Source organism: Pan paniscus, chromosome 16 (genome assembly GCF_029289425.2).
Source record: "Pan paniscus chromosome 16, NHGRI_mPanPan1-v2.0_pri, whole genome shotgun sequence".
Lineage (NCBI taxonomy): Eukaryota > Metazoa > Chordata > Mammalia > Primates > Hominidae > Pan > Pan paniscus.
The window spans coordinates 56376643-56399393 of record NC_073265.2 but is presented as its reverse complement, the minus strand read 5'-3'; the positions used below and the strand labels follow the sequence as shown (position 1 = coordinate 56399393).

The following is a 22751-nucleotide window of genomic DNA, read 5'->3' as shown; positions in this document are numbered from 1 at the left end:
AGAGCTGAACTCTGAACTCTAAACATTAAAGCCCAGCTTCTTCCCACTGTGTCAAGCTGTTGTTCTGCGTGCCCCAGCTGCCTTGCAGGGAGACACGGTGGAAACAACAGGAGACTGGAAATTGGGACTTGCATTGGAAAGCTGGCTCCTCTCCTTACCACCTGGGCCACCTCAGGCCAAGTGCCTCATCTCCGGGGGCCAATTTCCTCATTGGTATAAAGGGGCCACGTGGGAAGTGGTTCCTGTAGAGATTGCACATGTAGGCCCTTCATAAACCGGTAAGTGCCACACTGACATACAGTGTCACCCATAACCTTTCATTCACGAACCAGAAAATCCTGCCCAATGATGTTACCGAACATCCACTCCTGAATTTTAACGTTATTACTGGAACAAGCTTGTGCAAGGTCAGGACACTGTAAGATGTCAGAACATTCTAGAAACATCATCTGGGAGAATTATTTTGTCTTTCTTTTCTGTTTTTTGTTTTTGTTTTTTAAATGGCACAGCATCCTTGAGCACAGAATGAGAGATTAACAATCTCTTTCCCAGGTCTATCAAATTTTGCCAAGCCTTCTTCAAACTCCCCACTTCGTAGATTGTGAAAATGAAGGTCTAAAGCAGTGCCTGGGTTTCCCAAGTCCCAGCTGTGCTATGAGTGCTTATTCCTGAGTCACTCCTGCTTGCTGAGCCTCAGCTTCCTCACCTATAAAATGGGCAGGCTGGACCAGATATTTCCAAGGTCCCTTTTCTGACAGTCTTTGACTATTTATCAGAGGCTTACTGATTTTTCTTACACACAGTAAGAAGACTTCTTTCAGGAGAACGTAACTGAACAATGGACATGGAAAAGAGGGTACATTTCCAACTCCCCAGCAACACACTCCACTCTGGCTCTCTGGCTGGGGAAGAAATTCCCATGGCAACCCCCTACCCCCAACCCCTCCCTGTGCGCCTGGCTTTGTGAGGATGAGGGAATCCACGAGGCTAACTTCCTGCCTGCACTCCAGCCCCCATCACGCAATCCTCTGAGCAGGAATCAGAGAACCACAGCAACCACAGCTCTGAGATTCCAGCCCCATGCCTGGCTGTGAAAAACCAAGGGCGTGGAAGAGATATCTGCTGTGACATTGTGCAAAACTGGAAACGTGCATCAGGCCACAAGCCTGTGGAAAGCAAGACCTCAACATTTTTGCAAAGACAGCATAACAGCTGTCTTTGTGTCTAAGAACACGGCAGCTCTATCACATGTAGGATATGGTGCACTAGTGCACTACTGATAGGCCCTCCTGAACACATCAACCACTGGCTAGGACAGGAACCTCTTCTGTGCCCTACAAGCACCATCAAGCCTGGCACATAGCAAACATGGTAGCAAACTATATTTATATAGTTAAATCACTATTTAACTCATTAAATCATTAATTACGTGGATTTTAGAGCCAAATGAATTCTAAACAAATTTCTTTCAAAGCACATTTTCAAAAACAAAATACTACTTCAGGAGAAACTTTTAAAATGAAAATAAATAATCCCTGAAGATCAACAGCCCTCCCTTTATATCCACAAAAAGAAATATCACCCAACCACAAAAAGTCACTACTAAAACATGCAAAAAGATGGATGAATCTGAAAATAATTATGCTGCATAAAAAAAAAATCAGACAAAAGTCATACATATAGTATGATTCCATTTATATAAAATTTTAGGAAATGCAAACTAATGTATAATAACAGCAGATCAGTGGATGCCTAGGGATGGGGGCAGCAGGCAAACAAGATGGTGAAATTGCAAAGAGGCAGGAGGAAAGTTTTAGAGGAGTGATGGACATGTTCATTATCTTGACTGGTGATGGTTTCATGGGCATATACAAATATCAAACTCATCAAATTGCACACATTAAATATGTGCCTTTTATTGCATATTATACCTCAATACAAACATTAAAGAAAAAAAAAAAGGCAGGGCACAGTGGCTCACACCAGTAATCCCAGCACTCTGGGAGGCCAAAGCAGGCTGTACTCCCAGCTACTCAGGAGGCTGAGGCAGGAGAATCATGTGAACCCAGGAGGCGGAGGTTGCAGATCACATTATGATCTGTGTGTGGCGGCAGGAGCCGAGATCACGCTATGCACTCTAGCCCAGGCGACAGTGCGAGACTCCATCTCAAAAAACAAAAACAAAAAAACTCCCTAGGCTGGGCACAGTGGCTCATGCCTGTAATCCCACCACTTTGGGAGGTCGAGGTGGGTGGATCACTTGAGGCCAGGAGTTCAAGACCAGCCTGGTCAACATGGTGAAAACGGTCTCTACTAAAAAGACAAAAATGAGCTAGGCGTAGTGGTGTATGCCTGTAGTCCCAGCTACTTGGGAGGCTGAGGCATGAGAATCACTTGAACCTGGGAGGCAGAGGTTCCAGTGAGCTGAGATCAGGCCACTGTACTCCAGCCTGGGCTACAGGGTGAGACTCTGCCTCCAAACAGACAACTCTAAAATTCTGATGGAAATGTGGATTTAAAAATGAAAAAAGCAAGCAAAAGCCTAGACATATTTTGCTCCAATAGACTGTGTCAAAGGTGTCTGCCTTTGCTCACTGCATGACAAACTCTAAATACTGAAACATTAATGAGCTGCCTTAGTATGTTCTAATACAATGTGACAAATATGTACACTAAAGATTTCACTGAAAAGGTACTTATGGCATATCTGCCACAATAGTATCTTAGCTATTTAGTTCTTTGTGCAAAAAATAATCATACAGATCCATTACTGAATGACTTGAAAAGTACCATTCTGGCTGACATGCTCATAACAACCATTCATCATTGAAAAACCTTGACAGGCAAAGCATCCCAAGGTGGGTCACCAAATTTCAAGCTGGCATTAGAGAATCACAGGGCTGGTGCACAGAGACCTGGCTCTCCAGCAAGGACGTCTGGCCTGGCCGGGAATGATTCATTGAGCAAAAGGACATGCCAGAGAAAATGAGGAGGATGTTCCAACCCAGGAGTGAGCCGACGGGTATGCAGAGGCTGGAGCTGTCTCCTGCACATGGGATCACGTCCCTGTGTTCCAGCTCTACATGGGGTGCCCACCAGCTGCCCCACAGGGCCCTTATCACAAACATCACAAGCCTATTTCACAAGCTCTTTTCTCCTTGAAATGTTGAGATCAATATAGCTCCACTGTTATTTAGCACAGTGGTTTCTGAATGTCTTAAGATGCCAGCAGCCTCTGCCGTTACCAGGCCTCTGGACGCCTCTAGTCTAGCCCGTCATTCCAAAACAAACCAGATGTCCATTCTCTGTCTATCCAGAAGCCTGAGAATTGGGGGTGGGGTACAGATCAGGGGACATCATTTGGAAACCTCTTATCTAGGACACTGAGCAGAAAAAAGCACTTAACACACTTAAGACTGACACTAGGGGAGAAACAAAGGTGGGAGCAGCATTAACAAGGTGAAAAATAGAGTTTCGCCATTCCTGAAGGAAATGCTTTCCAACCCGTTGGTGATTTGTCCTCAAAAGTTCTGCAGAAAGACCTAGTTTATTGCCAACAAAGCCCCGGGGTTGAGTGTTTCTAGTACAATTCCACGCAAACCATGGAGGTACAGTAAATGTTCACAGATGGTGATGAATTCCTACTTCTGGCCAAGTGTACGGGGGAAAAAAAAACCTAGCTATTAAACATTTGAACACTGACAGTTCTAGAAACAATGGGGGGGGGTGTGGGGAGGAGACACATAAAAGAATGAATATACCAAAAGGAAATTAAAATCTAACAGTTTAGGAAAGGGGGTAAAAGAGCGGGGGATGACAGATGAGCTGGTCCAGGCCCCAGCTCTTCACTGCCTCACTACGTGGCCTTGAGCAAGTGACTTAAGCTCTCTGTGCCTTTGTTGACTGAACAAGCCTGTGAGGTTTGTATGATTGACCCTAATTTAAATTCAGAGAGCAGGAGAATGGAAAACATGAATGACACCTCACAGCATTAGAGAAGCCTTTATTCCCCCATACCAGCCCACCTCATCCCCAGGCAAACTGAGTTGGCCTCAACTTAAGAGTTTATATCGGCTTTTCTGGGGCACTCAACCCCAAGTTCAGCTGCAGGAGGTAAGCCATGAACCAGAGCAGATTTAAGACTCAGGAGTCTAATGGGTGTATGGGGGGTGGACTCAAGGTATCAGACTTTCCAGGTAATGAAAAACAGCTTACAGGTCATCCAGTCCAACAACCACAAGGTACAGAGCTCTGTTAGAAAGTTCTGCCATGTATGGAGCTGAATGGAGGCTGTTCTTCTGTGATTTTTGCCGCCTGGTCCTGGTACGGCCTTCAGGGACTGCCAGACAAGGGTCCCTGGCTGGACTCTCTCTGCTCTAGCTTCCAAATCCCCAGGGCTTTCCTCAGCTGAAGACTGTCTCATCCTGGGGACTACCGCTGGGTTAAGCTGAAATACAATGAACTTTGCAGGGTCTGAGAATCGGACCCAGGTCTTTCCCCAACATTCCCCCACTGAAGTTCCTCCCACTGCATCCATCTTGGCCATAATCTCAGTGAGAAACATGGAACCATCCCTGTGCAGGGCATAAAGAGTCCACCTGCATGAGGAAGACACAGCTCATCCCAAAATGTAGACTAGGAAACATGGCACAACACAGATAGTACGTTGAACATAACAGGTGCTCAATAAATATTTATTGTGCAAATGATCAATTGAAGCCAAGTCAAGCTCCCTTTCCACTTCCCCACCTCACTTGTGGTCAGCCCAGGCAACTTCCTTAAGAAACTTCCCGTTGCCGGAATTGGGAGACCCAGAAGACAGCCATCAATTAATCGGTCTGGGCTGGAGGTCAAAAACAGGCAGCTGCCCACTGCCCACAGATGTTGTGCTTGGCCTGCAGAGCGTTTTTAAAATTTTTAAATGGTTGCCAACTTTTACAAACTGGGAGATTTTGAGTGTAAATCTTGATTTTTGGCTTCTCTTGAAAAAAACTCAGAAGATCTGGCAACAAGCGCTACTGTCTGATGCCGACTTGCCAATGCCCCCTTTAGACTATGAATGAACCCCAAGTTCTGCTCCGTTTCCTTACACCAGGCCCCATTTCCCACACTCTGTCTGTCCCTGTGAACACCTCAGCTTGCAACCCTAGCCTAAGCTTCCAAAGGGGAAGGCGTCACTCCTTCCAAATCAAAACAGAACTCGAAGAGACTGAAGCCTGGGCTTTGTAGCGCAACCACAAACCCCCGTTTGTTCAGGACAGTTGGGTTCGCATGTGTTGACCTGGTGTCATTATTAATAGCGTTCCCTTTCACTCTCACTGTCCCGTCAGGCTGCCTTGAGTCTCTGCCGGCTCTAGACCCACCTGTCATACCAAGGATTCTGTACCCAGAGCCCTCAGAAGGTCATTTGCTCTCTGCATAGTTTCTCAGCCTGGAGATTTCAAACTTCCTCCTAGCAGAGTTTATTCTGCAGCATGCTGCTAAGGTAGGCAGAAGTAAAGAGAGAACGGTGGAATAAAGAGAAGTTACAAAAAAGAAGAGAGCTAAAGGAGTCTCTACTCAACTCTACCTCCTGGGTACCATTTCTCTTGCCTGAAACCAAAGTGAGAACTAAGCTATCACCACTCCATTTTCAGTGGGGACTAGGAAGGAAGAGAAAAAGGAGGTTTTTGCGGTGAGACAAGACACTCATCAATCTGTACTTAATGTCTCTTCCAGAATCCCCTGCCCTCTTGGATCAAACACATTCACTTAATCAAGCACAGCTTCCAGCAAACACATTCACTTTTCTTTCTCTTTTTTTTTTTTGAGACAGTTTCACTCTTGTTGCCCAGGCTAGGGTGCAATGGTGCCATCTCGGTTTACTGCAACCTCTGCCTCCCAGATTCAAGTGACTCTCCTGCCTCAGCCTCCCAAGTAGCTAGGATTACAGGCATGTGCCACCACACCTGGCTAATTCTGTATTTTTTTTTAGTAGAGACGGGGTTTCATCATGTTGGTCAGGCTGGTCTTGAACTCCTGACCTCAAGTAATCCACCCACCTCGGCCTCCCAAAGTGCTGGGATTACAGGCATGAACCACCACACCTGGCCTAAGCACATTCACTTTCCAAGCACAGCTTCCACCCATGCCTGTGCCATACCTGGTGACAGCAGATATGCTAATCTGACTGAAGTTGGTCAGGGTGAAAATAATAATAATTCTACTTACCCAGCATTTTTGATCAGTTAACATTTCCCAGGGCCTTTTAACATAGCTGGAATCGTACCTGGCTTTGGAGGGGGAGCTTGGGGAAGGCACAGGCATGGGAAGAAAAGCAGGTGATGCAAGCTGCTTTCCATACCAAACCCTAGCACCCAGTCAGCCCAGGACCCACCAGGGCTGCTACAGCCTTAAGTACACCTTAATTCCAGCCACAGTCATTAGGGAAGTTTTCTATTTAACCCTAAAATCAAAGTATTCCCTTCCCAAACTTTAAAGGGTTAAAGGCTAGGGAAGAAATGATTTCATTGAGGGAGGAGGGGTAGAGAATGCTCCCCTCCCCCTAATAAAAATTCTGGCAAGAGCAGACACAGTGGGGAAAAGCAAGCCAGGAAACCCAATATTGCCGTCTTGACATTTTATAGGAAAACCTGACGTAACGAGATATCACGGGGCATCTGAGGTTTATTTTTTTTCCCCTAATGTGAGCAAAGAGAAGAAATCTGGTTCTTAAAATCCTCAAGATCCACGTAAACTTAAATCTCTAGCCCCCTTCTTTTCCACAGTGAGCACAGAACACAAGAATCGCTGCCGCCAGAATCTGTTTTTAAGTTTCCTTTGGTAGCTGCCTCAGATACGCCCAAGCCCATTTTATGGGGCAACGGAGAGCTAATATAAGGCACAATCTGTGTCTAAATGCATTTCCGACACTTCAGTCTCTCAAAGGTAATTTTGCAAATAGGCACAGTGAAGGGCTTTTGCTTTGAAGTGGGCTGGGAATCGGCTACAGTTCCTTAAACACTGATCAAATTCCTCTAAAAGAGTAAAGAGAAAGCACATTCAAAGAAATTATATTTCACATCTTCCCTGATCAAGTCAACCAACTGCTTTGGAGGGTTAATGGGATGGTGTTTTCACATCTTCCAGGGAGGGGAGGAGGTGAGGGGTATTTATAAATTCTCAGCTGGACTTTTTGGTTAAAGCTGCTCTTATTGATCTAGACAAACACAAATTATGATGCCTGGCATGGCTTGTATATACAAATAGCCATGTGAAAACAGTCACAGGCCTAATTGAAGGAGACAGCAAGAAATCAAAGGAAGAAAGAAAGAAGGAACAAATGCCCAGACCCACAGAGCAGCATTCTAGCTGCCCAGAGAGGCTGAGCAGGGGCTTTTCCTTTAAGGGGAGATGGATGTTTACTTACACAGATGAATTCAGTTCCCCTGGGTTCAACTGTCCCAGGGAACCGCTCAGTACAGCGATGACTGGAAAGGAACAAATAGCTCCCCTCCCCAGCATGCTCTCCCCACACTCTGGAACCCTCTTCCGCAGATCCACTGCGATGGCAAGCAAGCTCCATCCTGGGGCCGGGGGAGGGGGGGTTCAAGGGTGGGGAGCAGGGTCCCAGGGCCCAGAACCAGGCAGAGGGCCCTGAGTGACGCCTCTGCTTCACCCACACAGGGGGTTTCCTACAGTTGCTTCCTGACATCCTAAGAGTCCACATCCCCACCCAGAGAAAGAGAAGCCCGGAAAAACTCTGACAGATCTCTGGCCAGCAACCCTGTGGACGGGTGGGGAGACGAGTTCAAGAAAGAGAAAAGACATGTCCCGGCACGGGGCTCCTACCTCCCCATCCACCGTGCTTTCCGGTGTACCAGAGCTGTGCCTTTCCACGTTTGCCTAGGGTGCAGGCAAGACATGTTTGTGAAGTTGGGAGGTCACAGGGACGGGAGGGAGGGATTCTGATGATAAGGACAATACAACCCTTCCTAGAAGTCCGAATTCTAGTACCTCCTATTTTCTCTGTCGCTAACAGAAGAGCCCTGGCAACACCCAGACAGGAGAAATCCAAAGGGAGGACAGTACTTTGCAAGCTTGTTTCAAACTCTTCAAGAAAGCAGCAAGACATTTTGACCTGCCATTCTGACCCTATGGGCCTTCTGGCCAGATTACCAGAGAAAATTCGGCTTGAGAGAAATGATGCACCCCAAACAAAGCTGGTGATCAACAAAGGTAAAATTACCCACCAAAAACATTTGTTGAAAATAATAAGCAAACTGAAAAAGCACACTCCTTGCTACATTTAAAAACTGACCCTGAAAAAATCAAACCTCATAGAAAAAACTTCAACACAAAATAAAACTGAAACCAACTAAAACTGCAGACCATGAAAGTCACTAACCAAAAACTGATGAAAGAATCCAACAACTCAGATATGCAAAATTTTACCCAGGACAGTGGTGGAAAGAATGGCAGAAGCTAACATGAGTACTAACAGCAAGCAAGCCAACAGAATCAGAACCAAATTTTGTGGTAAAATGCACATGGGAAGGTAGTGATCCTAATGAAAATAATTTCGGTTTAAAAAAGCGAAAAGGAAGAACTTATGAAGGAACAGCTTCATATTGGTACACAGAAAATGGCTGTGGTACTAAATCGACTTGCAGTGCTGATATCACCTGGTTCAAGTGTTTACATCTGTGAACCAAATAGGAACATCTACTGGGAAAAAAAATGACAAAACAAAAAAACACCCTTGTCCTTTTTCAGAAAAGTGGTCAAAAGTCAAGCCTTGGCAAAAACCACAAACGCAGCCTGCTCCGTCTTACACTTCCCAGCTTCCTTGAAGGAACCAGGACTCCTCTGTTGAGCACTTGTCACCTTGCCTGGATCAGCACCAGACACCAGAAAGAGGTCAGACCCCAGCCTGATGAACAGGCATGGTGGGTAGACCACCAGGAGATGCCCAGCCCTGCCCATTGAGCTGACCTCAGGCAGGTGATGGCCTCTAACCACCTTGGGGACACATATCCTATGGTCAATGGGGCCTGTCCGCTACGAAACCTGAAGAGACCATGGTACCACTCCCCACCTGGAGAAGCCCAGGGATCTCCATCCTCCGCCCTTGGGGGGATGGGGAGAAAATATCTCTAGGGGGTGGAGGTTGGCGTAATAGGGCAGTCAGCAATTTCACTCTTTACTTCTCCGTGTGTTCTAAATTTTCCACAATAATTATATATTACAGTTATGTTAAAGTGGGGAGGGAAGCATTAAAGACAAAAGCCAAAACACCTGCTCTAAGAATAACTGACTCTGGGCCGGGTGCAGTGGCTCATGCCTATAATCCCAGTACTTTGGGAGGCTGAGGTGGGCAGATCACCTGAGGTCAGGAATTCGAGACCAGCCTGGCCAACATGGCGAAACCCTGTCTCTACTAAAAAATACAAAAATTAGCCAGGTGTGGTGGTGCACGCCTGTAATACCAGCTACTCAGGAGGCTGAGGCAGAATTGCTTGAATCCGGAAGGCGGAGGTTGCAGTGAGCCGAGATTGCACCACTGCACTCCAGCCTGGGTGACAGAGCAAGACTCCAACTCGAAAAGAAAAAAAAAAAAAAAAGAATGACTGACTCTGGGATGTGTTTCCTCACATGAAAGGTTCAGATGACCCTGGGAGCTCAAGATGGCACAATCTTTAATGTATCTGCAATTATGCAGGGTTGAAAGTTCCAAGTTTTAAGTCAAAGGCAATGAATTTATAATTTTGAGATTTCAATTTGAGAGCAGTTAGGTTTGTTCTGTGATCTCGAGTCACTGATCTGGCCTTGGATATTCAGCCTTCTTTTCCCAAAAGCTGATCATTTGCTTTGGTGGTTCAAACACATTGCAATGGGGTTATTTGGCTTTACAAATAATACACTACAAAATTCTAGCTGGGAAGGACACACACCAATTTAAAAGAGAGTAAACACCTGTGAAACGGGAGCGAGAAGAAGGGGGAAGGGGTTGGAGTAACAGGAGGTCTTCAGCAGAAGGTTTTTATTTTTAGTAAAGAAAGAGATGTTACAAATACCTGATGTGAATATGGAAAATATTAACGTTTATTAAATCTGGTAGAATACCACTTGCCCGTAATTCAAATGTTTCACATTTTTATAATACGATGAAAACACACACACATACCCCACCACCAACAGGCCAAGGCAGGGCAATGCTTCTGGCATCTTAGAGAGGGTGTCTGAACCAGCACAGAGGCAGAGGAGAAAATCAAAGTTCAAAGTACTGCTCTGGTATGTAAACACTGAGGAAATTCTTGGCCTGAGAGTATACACAGCAATGTATTAACTTGTCTTCTGAAATTTGTTATTACAGGGAAGAAAAGTTTTTTTTAAAAAAAAACACAATTAAGTGGAAGGGAAAATGAAAACTATCATTTATTTATTTAGAGAGGGCCTACTTGGTACCAGGCACCCTGCAAGAAGTTTTGGCTCTCAAATTATCTAATCTTAACAATGAAAAAGGGTGTTTTGACCCCTTTCTGTCCCAGATGAGGAAACCAAGCTTCCAAGGGGCAAAGCCACTGGCCCACAGCCTCAAGCAGTCAGGGGACTGTGAAGGGGGCAGGCTGGGCCCGGGGGCTGCCCCTGGATTTTTGGTACAGGCTGGGACCCAGGGTGAGAAGAGCTCACTGGAGCTGATCTTTCTTACCCTCACTGGGGGTCACCCTCTCTCCCCTACAAACCCACGTTTTGCCCCTCTCAGTGCTAGAACCCAGATTGCTGACCCCTGGCACAGAAAGGAACCTTCCAAACACAGCTCTTCCCGGCCATCTTCTCTCCTGTGGCTCCAAAACCAGGTCAGCTCTGTCCCTAGCACCTGCCCAGCTCCCAGGACAAAGCCCCCAGTGACACTCCTGCTTCCACTCTCCCAGCACAGGACCCCCTGGGCACATCTCCCCAGCAGGACCCTGGGGGCTGAAGGGCAGCCAGCTTCGGTTCCAATCCCAGCCCCACCCCTCAGTGGCTCATCAAACATTGCCTCTTTAAACCTCAGATTCCTTGTCTGCAGAAATCTCTCAGCATTCTGTCTCACCTCTGCCGTGAGTGTGAGGGGCAACAGCACACATAAAGCTCCCAGAGCAGGACCTGGCACAGAGTTGCACGCTAATAGGTTATCATTGGCAGAATGATCCTTGACAACTCCGTGTAAACACAGTTCTTCTTGATCCTGGACTTCAGAGTCTTTGAGAGCCAGAGTCGCGCCTTTAGTAATTTCCCAACACCCACAGTATGTGGTAGCAGAGAAGGAGGAAAGAAAGCCCAAGGGGCTGGGATGGGTCAAGTGTTTGCCAAGGAAAGGGAGCTGGAGAAGCTGGAGGTAGGGTCGCTGTAAGCCCTTTAAGGCGCCCTGAGCATAAGACAACACTGAAGCAAGGACTGTGAACTCTCAGCAGTGGCTTTTCTTAGTGCTGCTTGCTCTCTCACACACACCACTGGGGAAATGACATCACAGGGCCTCACCCCAAATGGGTCAGGGGAAACAGCATTTCAAAAAGCCTTTCCTGCATCTCTCCGATGGCTGGATGGCATCTTAAAGGCCCCGTTCATCTGAGCTTAGGGAATCGCAGAAGAGCTCCTGCTGCAAATACCAAACACCGACACACATTCACCACTCATTAACCCCAGGCCAATTTCATTCACAGAGCAGCAGATTCTCAACGTGCAGTGGTGGGGGACTGGCTTGGTGGGGCGTTGCAGGGGTTGAGCCTTGGAAATAACCAGGTTTCTTAAGGGAAGGGAGAAACCACCACTTTCTCCCTGTGGCACTCGGTAAGCACCAGCACATCTGAAACCTGGAGTGACTCTGTGGGTGACTCTGCCCACATCATCCCATTTTTCTCTAATGAGGAGTACTGCTAAACGTGAAGGTGCTAAACGTGAAAATATCTCAAGTGCTGAACATTAAAGGCACAAGCAGACAAGCACCCAGGAGAGAGGGGGGCAGTGGCAGCTGGAGCACTGGCCAGGGAGTCAGAAGCAGAGCTCTAGTCCTGGTTCTGACCTTCCTGGCTATGTGACTTCAGGCAAGTCGCTTACCCTTCCTGAATCTCTCAGTTGCCTCATTCAGAAAATGAAAAGGTTAAAACAGATCATTCCAAAGGTCCCTGCCACTTTTCAGATTGTTGAAAAAGTGCTCTCTTCTGGGGAATATTTGAGTCGGCACTACTCTCCCAAACCACGGCCTTGAGTGAAAACCAAGGCAATTCTTGGTTCCATTCCCCCATCTGCTTCTGCTACAGTTCTGTGTGTTGGTCCCTAAAACATCCTCCCAACCCTTTCCTAATTTGCAGTTAATTGCAAGGAACTGCACCTACATTCATTTTGGGGGTCACAAATGAAAAATACTAATGACTTTGTAAATTAATTTCAGATTTGGCTCCATTTTTCTGGCAATAGGATCATACTTTGTTTTCCTTCTCATTGTTTTTAGAGGCAAACAGAAATGCAGCTCATCCCCCAAATGCATTTAAAATCCCAATTAAGTTTTTCTAGAAAAAAAAATGGGCATATAATATTGGCATTGGCAAAGTTATGTTACGGTGTAAAAGATTATGGCTATAGGCCTGATAGTGCTCAAACAGGACAAATGGGACATGGTTTTCCTCTGGCAAGAAGAGAGAGATAAGAGGTCCAGAAGGGCTTTTCCCGTGTTCACCAGCAGTTCAGCCAATGTCACTGAGTTCACCCTTCCGTAAAGTTAGACTGTCACAGCCACTTGCCTGGAGAAGAGGCACAGACACCACATCAGGGAGGCCATGGTCTCCGGGGCTTGGGCTGGGCTACTGCATCTGCCCTGGGCGTAATACAGGATGGGCCACAAACAATTTGGACAAGTGTTTAAAGAGGAGTGACAAGCAAGGAAGTGCAAAACATGGGTCAGAGGAGGAAGCTGATGATGCTTTGCAGGGAGGAGAGAAATCCAAGTGAACAGGGCAGAATGTCCTGAAGGACATAAGGCTTCATGGTGGGCTGTTCTAAACTGTGGAGCAGAAGTTACGGGGAGTCTGATTTCTCTTCAACTCAAGGAGTTTATCAGAATGAAAGAAAATGCAATGGTCTGCCTTGGAGTGATGAGTGGGGAGTGTGGCAGCTTGCTAATGATAAAAAGTCTGTCATCCATTTAAGCAGGCTTCCCCAGTATTCAGTACAGTTAAGCAAGGCACCTCATTCAATTCATGCAACAGTTCTGGGAAGGCAACAACTCAAACCTATTGGTGAGTTCACTGTCCTAGTGAGGAAAATGGGGGCTCACAGGTGGCATTATGCCCAAGTCACATAGCTAATAACTGCAGGTGCATTTGACTGAGACCTTCTGCCCAGTGCTTTTCCTCCCACAGTTCCTCCCATTCTACAGCCTTGGAGTCCCTGCCTCTTGGGTCAAAAGGCTGGGTTTAGGAATGCTGTCTCCCTGCCTTCATCTGTCCTCACCATCCCCGCAAGAAGCACAAGCTGCACATTCTGGTCTAGCTTCCATCTTGCCTATGGGAGGGGCATATAGATTCCTGGGGTGGAGATGGGGGCAATGTTCCTTGATTTTCCATCTCAGAAATGGGCAAAACAGTGAGGTTGTCCTTCTCAAAGCCCCATTCACTTCCTAAAAAATACGGTGAGGGTCAGGGTGAGACGTTCGCAGCATGGGAACTTGCTGTTCAGATAAGGAGATGAGACACATCCTCAAGTCTCTACAACACAGAATCTACGTGGCTGATCGCTGAGGACTCAGTTTCCCCCTCTATAAAGTGAAAGACTTGCTAGTTATCCTCCAAGACACCTTCTTATCATGAAGTTCCGTGTCTCAGATGACCATCAGTTTGGACAGGGTTCTCTGCAGGTCTGCTTGGGCATAGGAGATACCACTCAAGGGTCCTCCCAACAGAGACAGGACAACAACCTGAGCTTGCCCTGCATGATAAAACAGAAGGGGGAGATTGGAGGAACAGACAGAGATGTTTTCACAAGGTTCACACACACTGGATCTCTATCTCCTGTTAATGCAGTGTTCTTAGCCAGGTAGCGTCCTGAAGAAGCACCCATCTCCTGGACAGGGTGATTTCTGCAGAAGAGGATGGACTGGCTGCCCTGCCCCCAATTAACACGTGGTAAAACTGAAGACCAGGTAAGGCCTCATAAGAAGTTTCTGGCAAATCGGGCTTCATTTGAGGACCAGGACTCAACCCTCGTCACAGAGAGGCAGTGAGGTATAGTGGCTAAGTTAGGGCTCTCGAGAGAGAGAGGCTGGGACTGAAATCCCTAGCTTCATGATGTTCAGAAAGGTCCAAGTCTCTGAGCATCAGTTTCCTCCTCTTTACAGTGGGACTGGGAGGAATCCCTGGAGTAAACTGTGATCAGCACCCTGCGCAGTGCTTGGCATGCAACAGACATCAGCCACCATTCAGCAACAGGAGCACTGTGATTGCTCCTAAAAGTAAAACAAAACAAACACACTCAAAATGAAAACAACAACAATGAAACCCGAGAACACAGCTCGATGCCTGGCAAATAGAAACAACTCAATGACTATCTCCTGGCCGATGGCAAAACAGACAGAAAGAGGGACAAATGAGTCAAAGCCTCTTGGTTCTGAGGTCCCATATCTTCCATTCAGTACTATGTGACCTGTGGCAAGGGACTGACACTCCCTGAGCCTCAGTCAGCTTCGGGAATCTGCCGAGTACTCTGGAGGGAGATTTACACATGCAAAGCAGTGGGTCCTCAGAGAACATGGCAATAGCATGTAGGACAAGATATTCCTGCCGAAATCATTCTGGCCCAAAGCACGTGAATATTTGTGGAGTGAGTGACTGCATGAATCCATGCATGCATTCAAGAGCTTGCTCAATTCCAGCCTCCCCAAATCCTTGGGGATTCCCCGAGCAGAAAGTCTCAGTTGCTTGGAGGCTTGAGAAGTACTTTAGCATTCCCAGCGTGGCAGGCAGAACACAGCCAAGATCTCTGGCCCCTGCAATTGCTGCCCACCACCACCTCCTCACCCCACCTCATACCCCCCACTAGCTATCACCAACCCTGTCCACCGAAGGGTTAAAAGTGTCTGCCTTTCAGGCAGAACCTGTGATTAGACAGAATGCTGCTTTTACACATACACCACCCCAACCAAAGCAGGCCTAGGCCTTCTGAACTGATACCCTGAAGCAGTTACTGAACAGGCCACCAGCCCATGGTGTCCTTCCTGTCCCCTGGCACTTTCCTTGAATACTTTGCCTAAGTTGCTACGTGCAAATTCTCTTTCTCTGTGTAGGGCAGTGGTCTCCAATCTTTTTGGCACCAGAGATGAGGGTTGGGGGGGATGTTTCAGGACGAAACTGTTCCACCTCAGATCATCAGGCATTAGATTCTGATATGGAGTGTGCAACCTAGATCCCTCCAATATGCAGTTCACAATAGGGTTCACGCTCCTATGAGAATCTAATGCAGCCGCTTATCCGACAGGAGGCGGAGCTCTGGCCGTAATGCTCACTTGCCCACCACTCACCTACTACTACGAGACCCGGTTCCTAACAGGCCACACACCGGTATCAGTCCACGGCACCGGGGTTGGGGACCCCTGGTGTAGGAGAAGGAGGTCAGGTGAGTGGAAGGCACCTAGTACCGGAGTCAGCAGGCCCTATTCCAAATTCTAACTCTACCTGGGACTACGTGGCCTTGGGTAAGTTGCTGGGCCTCTCTGAGTTTCTGTTGCCTCATCTGTAAAATGCACATGATATTCATCCACCATGCAAGGCTGCTGTGAGAACTAAATGGAATGACAAAGGTAGAGTATCTAGCACAGCACTTGGGACATAGTAGACATTCAGCAAATGCAAGTTTCCCTTCTTCCTTAATGGGAAGAAGACCAAGCTCTGGTCCCACCCGGCTCCTCACTAGCTGTGTAACTCAGCCAGTGAGCTCAATGACTCCACTCCAAAATGCAGGTGACATCAACTGACCTAACGAAGAAATCCTGTAGCTGTGGTGTCCAATATGGTGGCCACCAGCCACATGGCAGCACTTGAAATGTGGATAGTGCAAACTGAGATGTGCCACAAGTATAAAGGACACATCAACTTCAGACTCAGTATGATAAAGAAGAATGTAATATAGCTCGTTAACAATCTTTATATTTGAGTACATGCTAAAGTGATGATGGTTTGGGATATACTGTATTAAACAAGATATGGTATTTAAAATTAATTTCACCCTCTTTTTTACATTTTAACACAGCCAGAAGATTTCAGATTTTAGAAGTAATTGTAATTATCCGAGGGGAATACGTTCCAAGACCCCCAGTGGATCCCTGAAACCAGAGACAGTACCAAACTCTATAGACACTGTGTTTTTTCCTATGCATATACACCCAAGACAAAGTTTAATTTATAAATTAGGCACAGTAAGAGATTAACAACAATAACTAATAATGAAATTAACAATTATAACAATATACTATCATAAAAGTTATATAAATGTGGTCTCTTTCTCTCAACACATCTGACTGTACTATATTCACCTATTTCCAGACTGTAGCTGACTGAAACCTCATTAGGCAAAACCAAGAACAACTGGGGGCTACCATACACTGTAGCTTACACTACAGTGATATCCGGCAACACTGCTCTAGAAGGCTAAACAAACCTGAGTTACTGCTTGGCCATTATTCTTTCCCCAAGTAGACTGAAATTCCTTCTTGAGAGAGGAGTCCTGTTAGTTCCGGCTTTATGTTTCCCATAGTGAGGTGCTAAGTGCACATCACTTCCCAGGGGTCCCAGGGGTTGGGGACCCCTGGTGTAGAGGAAGGGGGACAGGAGTGTGGAAGGCATGTAGAATTGGAGTCAGCAGGCTTTATTCCAAATTCCAACTCTACCTGGGACTATGTGGCCTTGGGTAAGTGGCTGGGCCTGAGTTTCTGTTGCCGCATCTGTAAAACGCAAATGACATCCATCCACCACGCACTCAACACTCTGTGCTCAAGGTGCACATCGCCTTTAAGACACAGTGCTAATGGTGCACACCAAAATACTTTTAGAAGGCTGAGCATGGTGGCTCAGGCCTGTAATCCTGGCACTTTTGGAGGCCAAGGTGGGAGGATCGCTTGAGGCCAGGAGTTCCAGACCAGGCTTGGCAAAATGGCGAGGTTCACTCTACTAAAAAATATATTTAAAAACTAGCTGGGTGTGGTGGCGTGCACCTGCAGTCCCAGCTACTTAGGAGTCTGAGGTGGGACGATCTCTTGAGCCCAGAGGTTTGAGGCTGCAGTGAGCTATGATCGTACCACTGCACTCCAGCCTGGGCGACAAAGCAAGACCCCAGCTCTTTGAAAAACAAACTCTTAGAAATCTTAAGTTGGCCTTGAAAAAAAAAAATCTTATGAATAAAATCTTAAGGTTTTCGAAATTATAAGTCACTATACACCAGGAACTATGTTCCTGGGTTTTACACACACCAGCTCCTTTAATCCTTCAAGAACCCCATGTTTTACAGATAAGGAAACTGAGGCAAAAAGGTTGAGGGACTCGGCCAAGGCTACTAAGTGGTCAGGAGTAAAAGCAGGGATCTGAACCTAGCTGTTCTTACTCCAGGTCCAGGCTGTTCTCCACTGACCACGAAGCCAAGCAGACAGCCCGCTCTCCCTGTTTGCAGTATGACAGCCTCTAAATCTTACACATCTTAGAAAAACTCCAGCCCCAGAGATGCTCTACTTCCCATCCCCACCCCCAACAAAGGATTTCCCAGCAAGTCAGAAATGACAAACCACAAAACGGAGTCCGTGCATAACCATATCCACGTCTGGCCAAGGCTTGGTTAGCTCAGAGTTAGTCACATTTTAAAAGGGGTGAGTGATAGGGAAGGTGGATTCTATTTTGTTGCCTATGAACTTCCTGGCCAACGGTGCAGGCTGCAAGTTGGAAAGGGAGAACTGGTGGATAGCTGAGGGCCTGATAAGATATTTTTTCAGAGGAACACATTAGCAAGGCTGAAAATTTATACCCAAGTTTCAGAAGCTCAGCTCCCCCCAGCTCCATTGATAGTCTCCCTACCACTTTCAGCCTAAGCTGTCCTCTGGCCTCTAGCCATCCACTCTAGCCTTGGACATGAACGCACTTTGGGGAGAAAGGCCCTGAGCCTGACACAGAATAGAATGACCATAAGCGTGTACAATAGGATGAGGGGTGGGGTGAATAAATGGATGTACAAACCAACCAATCAATTTCAAAAAGTCTGAAGGTGCAGCAGACACAGCCCTTCATCTTCAGGAACTCCAGAGACGGGCACAGAAGACACGGAACATGTAAGGTCAATATAAGAGTTGCATATGACTAATTGCCAGGTGAGTATTAATATGCACAAGGGTGAAGGAGAGAGGATGAGCAAACCTCTTCCCCTTTGCCTACATCCTGTAAGGATTCACAGGTAGAGGGCCGTCTGCAGGCTGCAGCTCAGAGGAGGGAAAGGGCAGGATGGGCCAGTCATCTGGGAATGCTTCCTGGAGGAGGTGCCTGAGGAGGAACAGGACTCAGATGGGACTGGAGGACATTCTGATGGCTAGCTGTGTCAAGCCTGTCAGCCTCTTGGTTTCCTTTTTTACAGGGGGAGGCACTGCAGAAAGAGAGGGAGGAGACAGAAAAACAAAACACCTGGTAGACAGTTCACATTCGACCTCAGACAGGGTAAATATTTACTTATCCATTCATGAGCCTGGCCCTGGGGAGCGACCTCGGCTTGGGCCACCTGGGTTTATGCCGGTGTCTGGTCTTGATTTGAGGCTCGAGGTGGCCGGTATTTAGCCCACGGCACAGAGTCCAGCCCTATACCTTGTCTGTCTGAGAGCTAAATGGATCCCATCTGATGGCAGTGGAAAAACTGACCACCACGATGACCCTACTGCTCACGCCAAGACATACCAGGCAGTGGCCGTAAGAGCTGCCCTCTAATGAGTGCCCACCTTGTCCTGGAATATTCAAGAGTGTGCCTGTGTGGGTGGTGACTATCTTCTCCTCACCAGGAGGTCGTAGGGAGACACATTGCCCCCCACTCCACAATTCAGTGAGGCCCCACCATTCACACCATGTTACACCAAAGGGATGCTTGAACCAGACCTGCCAGACTCTACTGTCGGAGCTCTCCCAGCTAACCACAGAGCTGAGGAAGAGACACACTCATCCGACAAACATTTACCAAGGGCCTACTGTGTGCCAACCACCGTCCAGGGCCCTGGGACATGGTGTGGACAAGACAGGAAAGGGCTCTGTCCTTGGGGAGCTGGCATTTATGGGGGGAAGATGGGCCTTAAACACAGAATAGAAAATCAAAACCATTTCAGTGGGTGGTACAGGTTTAATGTCTGAGGGGGAAGTCGGAGCAGGGTCAGCCCCTGGGCCACCTGAACATGAAGATCTGTAACAATCACTGCAAAGCATGTTTAAAATACCTATTTCCAGACTGTACCCCAAGAGTTCCATTAGAAATCTAGGGAGAGGCCAAGAAACAGACAGCTGTGGTAACGGGCTAGGAGACTGGCAGCAGGAGGTCCCGGACCCCTGGAAGTCTGGAGTCTGGGCACAGTGCCCCAGCATGGCCCCACCACTCAGGAGGCAATTGTGAGCAATCACAACTCATGCCTCAATCTCCTCATCTGTAAACAGAGCATCCTAACACCTGGCCTGACACCTCGCAAGATGGTGCCAAGACGCAAAGAAGGCTATGGAGGTAAACTGTAAGGGCTGAACGAAGGTGAGCTGTGCACATTCTCAAACACGACTGCTGGTAAGATGAACCCAGAAAAGAAAAGAAGAAAACTACGCAATTCCCTAAGGACTCAGGGAGTGTGTGTCGAGCATACAGTTTCTGCTTCTCAGTGACAAATACCCCACACCTAACCCACCCTGCCAAATAAGATAACTCTTACTCAAACGTGGTTGCTCAACACAGGCCCGAGTGTGGGTTTCCATGCAGTTGTCCCATCCTGTGGGAATGTCCCATCCTGTGGGAACCCAGCGTGTGGGGTTCCTGGTGAAGCGAGCGGCGGCAATAAATTACCCCAGTGCCGCGGCTCTTGCCCACATGTTGCTCTTATGGTCAGTGCGCTTCAGCCCAGCAGTGACCTAACCCCAGCACCAGTGAACTCAGCAGCAGGCTTCTCTGTCATCCTCCTCCAGCAAGCACAAGCTCATATTTCAGGCCGTTTGCTCCCCTGGGCATGACTCAGAGGAGTCAGTTGTCTTAAAAAAATGCTTTTCATATTTCAAATCAAAAATAAACACCACGCACTCTGGATGCAAGCCATCACAGATGTCTCTGTTAAGCTATTAAAGTGAAAAGGCCCAATAACGCCTAAAAAGTGGTTAACTCCTATCATTCTGTTCCCACCGGCTTCATCCACCCACGGTGGGCTACAAGAGTGGTCCTGAGGCCAGGTCACAGAACTGACATCTGGCTCAGCCAGTAACAATGAGGACAGAGGTCCATGCATTCACTGGGACTGGAGAAGTTGGAAAGCAAATGTCCTATGGGGTGATCCCAGAGAGAAGATCGTGGATCTAGCCACAGAAAGGCAACAGCGCTTCAAAGAGGCTCTCCGTACACACACTGGAGCCGCTCTTAATCTCTATAAAGAAAGAAGCGGGTGGATCAGCAACCAGAGCTGCCAGGCCAGGAGGTTCAGCAGCAAACCCAGTCAGTGCCCAAGCAAGAACTGTCCAGAGGGGAAGGTCCGGCCCAGCAGTGGGTGGGCCTGGATGGCATACGGGGATGCACCCAGCCACCAGGGCCTGTAGCCATTCAACACAACTGCTTCCCATGACTCCCTCCCTCCCTTTCCCCGACCCACCCAGCCCTCTGACCATTTGGCTGGTCGGGTGGGGTGCCCATAAGCAGACAAAGCACCCTGGTTATAACCTCACAGTGGTTACACTTGTCAATAAATATGCTTGATGTATGCTTTAGCTTTTTGCTAAGAGACAGGAGCCCTGACTCCAAGACTGATGAAATGAGGTTTCTGAATTGTTCAGGCCAGGCTCAGATGCCAGGTAAATTCACCAAGCTCAGGTCCATCTTCTGGCCACCAGCCTCTCCCCAGCTGCCCCGTGCCTCATCTTCTCTTCCAAGCCCTCTAGATGCCCCTCATTCAGGCACAGAGCAGTGAGGTTTTTAAAGATGCTTCAACATCACAGGTAGAGGTGTACCTTTGAAAGCTAATTAAAAGCAGAAACTTCACTGTCAGCCCTGTTTAATTTCTATTCAAACACAGTCTCAGATGAGGCCTTGGTCAGCTGTGTGACGTGGTAATGAGGCATTCTGCTGATGAATATTCTCATTCACCAAAGGACAACCAAAATCTTTTTCTTTTTCTAATTCCCTTTGAAAATATTTCCAGAAAGTATTTGTCTACTCTTCTTCCTCAACAAGTCCATCTTCTCTAAAGATAATAGATTTTTTTTTTTTTCTAAAGACTGACAATCCTCCAGCCTCTTGGGCCCAGGTTGTGAAGTTAATTCTCACTGTGGAGATCAACAAGCTGTGTAAACTGCAGAGGTGGACGGCTGGCCGGGTCATCTAGACACCCCAGGGCAATCATTAGCAATGCCTTCTTTCAAAGGAACAAAAAAGCTGGGTGTGGTGGCATATGCCTGTAATCTTACCACTTCAGGAAGCTGAGGTGGGAGGATCACTTGAGGACAGGAGTTCAAGACCAGCCTGCCCATCATAGCAAGACCTCTTCTCTACAGAAAAATACAAAAATTAGCCAGATGTGGTGGCCTGCTTCTGTAGTCCCAGCTAATCAGGAGGTCAAGGCTAGAGGATCATTTGAGCCCAGGAGTTTGAGGCTGCAGTAAGCTATCATTGCACCACGGCACTCCAGCCTGGGTGACAGAGGGAGACTCTGTCTAAAAATAAAAAACGAAAATCCAAAGGAACAAAAGCTTCTAAATAAAATCGACAACAACCTATTTTCCAGTGATTTGTTTCAGTCTATTCTACAGCATATCCGAAAGTTGGAAAGCAGGACACACTATTTTCCCTTTGTTTCCAGGCTTTTTGGATACTCTGGGATGTTTTATTATAGCTTTTCAGGTTAGCAGTTGAACCCACTGCTTTAAATGTAGAGGTCCTTCACCTAAAAAGAAGGCAAAGGGTTGCAGAAAAACATTGAGTATATTCTTTGGAAATGTCAAAAAAAGACTATTTCAAAATAAGTTTGTCCATCTCCCAATTTTGGGGCATCCCGTCTATCTGAGTGCCTCCTATGTACTGGATTCTATACTGTAAAATTAGAATGCTGGGAGAAGGTGATGATAAGCTCATAATATTAATGGCTACTATTTACTAACACTTGTAATATGCTAGGAATTGCAGTCAATCTCAAACATGTTAGAATTTTTTTTCCTTTTTCTTGAGACGGAGTTTTGCTCTTGTTGCCCAAGCTGGAGTGCGATGGCGCAATCTTGGCTCACTGCAAACTCCTCCTCCTGGGTTCAAGCGATTCTCCTGCCTCGGCCTCCCGAGTAGCTGGGATTACGGGCGTGTGCCACCACACCCGACTAATTTTTTGTATTTTCAGTAGAAACGGAATTTCACCATGTTAGCTAGGCTGGTCTCAAACTCCTGACCTCAGGTGATCCACCCACCTCGACCTCCCAAAGTGCTGGGATTACAGGCTGTGAGCCACTGCGCCTGGCTGATTTCTTTTCTTTTTTTTTTTTTTTTGAGACAGGGTCTCA

At 47.1% G+C, this 22751-nt stretch overlaps 1 protein-coding gene across 6 annotated transcripts in view; it reads right to left on the bottom strand.

Annotated features, from left to right (window-relative positions):
• The window catches only part of SMAD3 (SMAD family member 3), a 129360-nt gene that overhangs the window by 49062 nt on the left and 57547 nt on the right, over positions 1–22751 (bottom strand). The window contains exon 1 of one of the 6 annotated variants that reach the window (XM_063596748.1): positions 7831–7904. The exons of the other annotated variants lie outside the window; for them this stretch is intronic. Within the exon in view, the coding sequence (XP_063452818.1) occupies positions 7831–7904 (74 nt within the window). Of the gene's footprint in view, positions 1–7830; positions 7905–22751 lie in introns of those variants that run through there. 6 annotated transcript variants of the gene reach the window in all.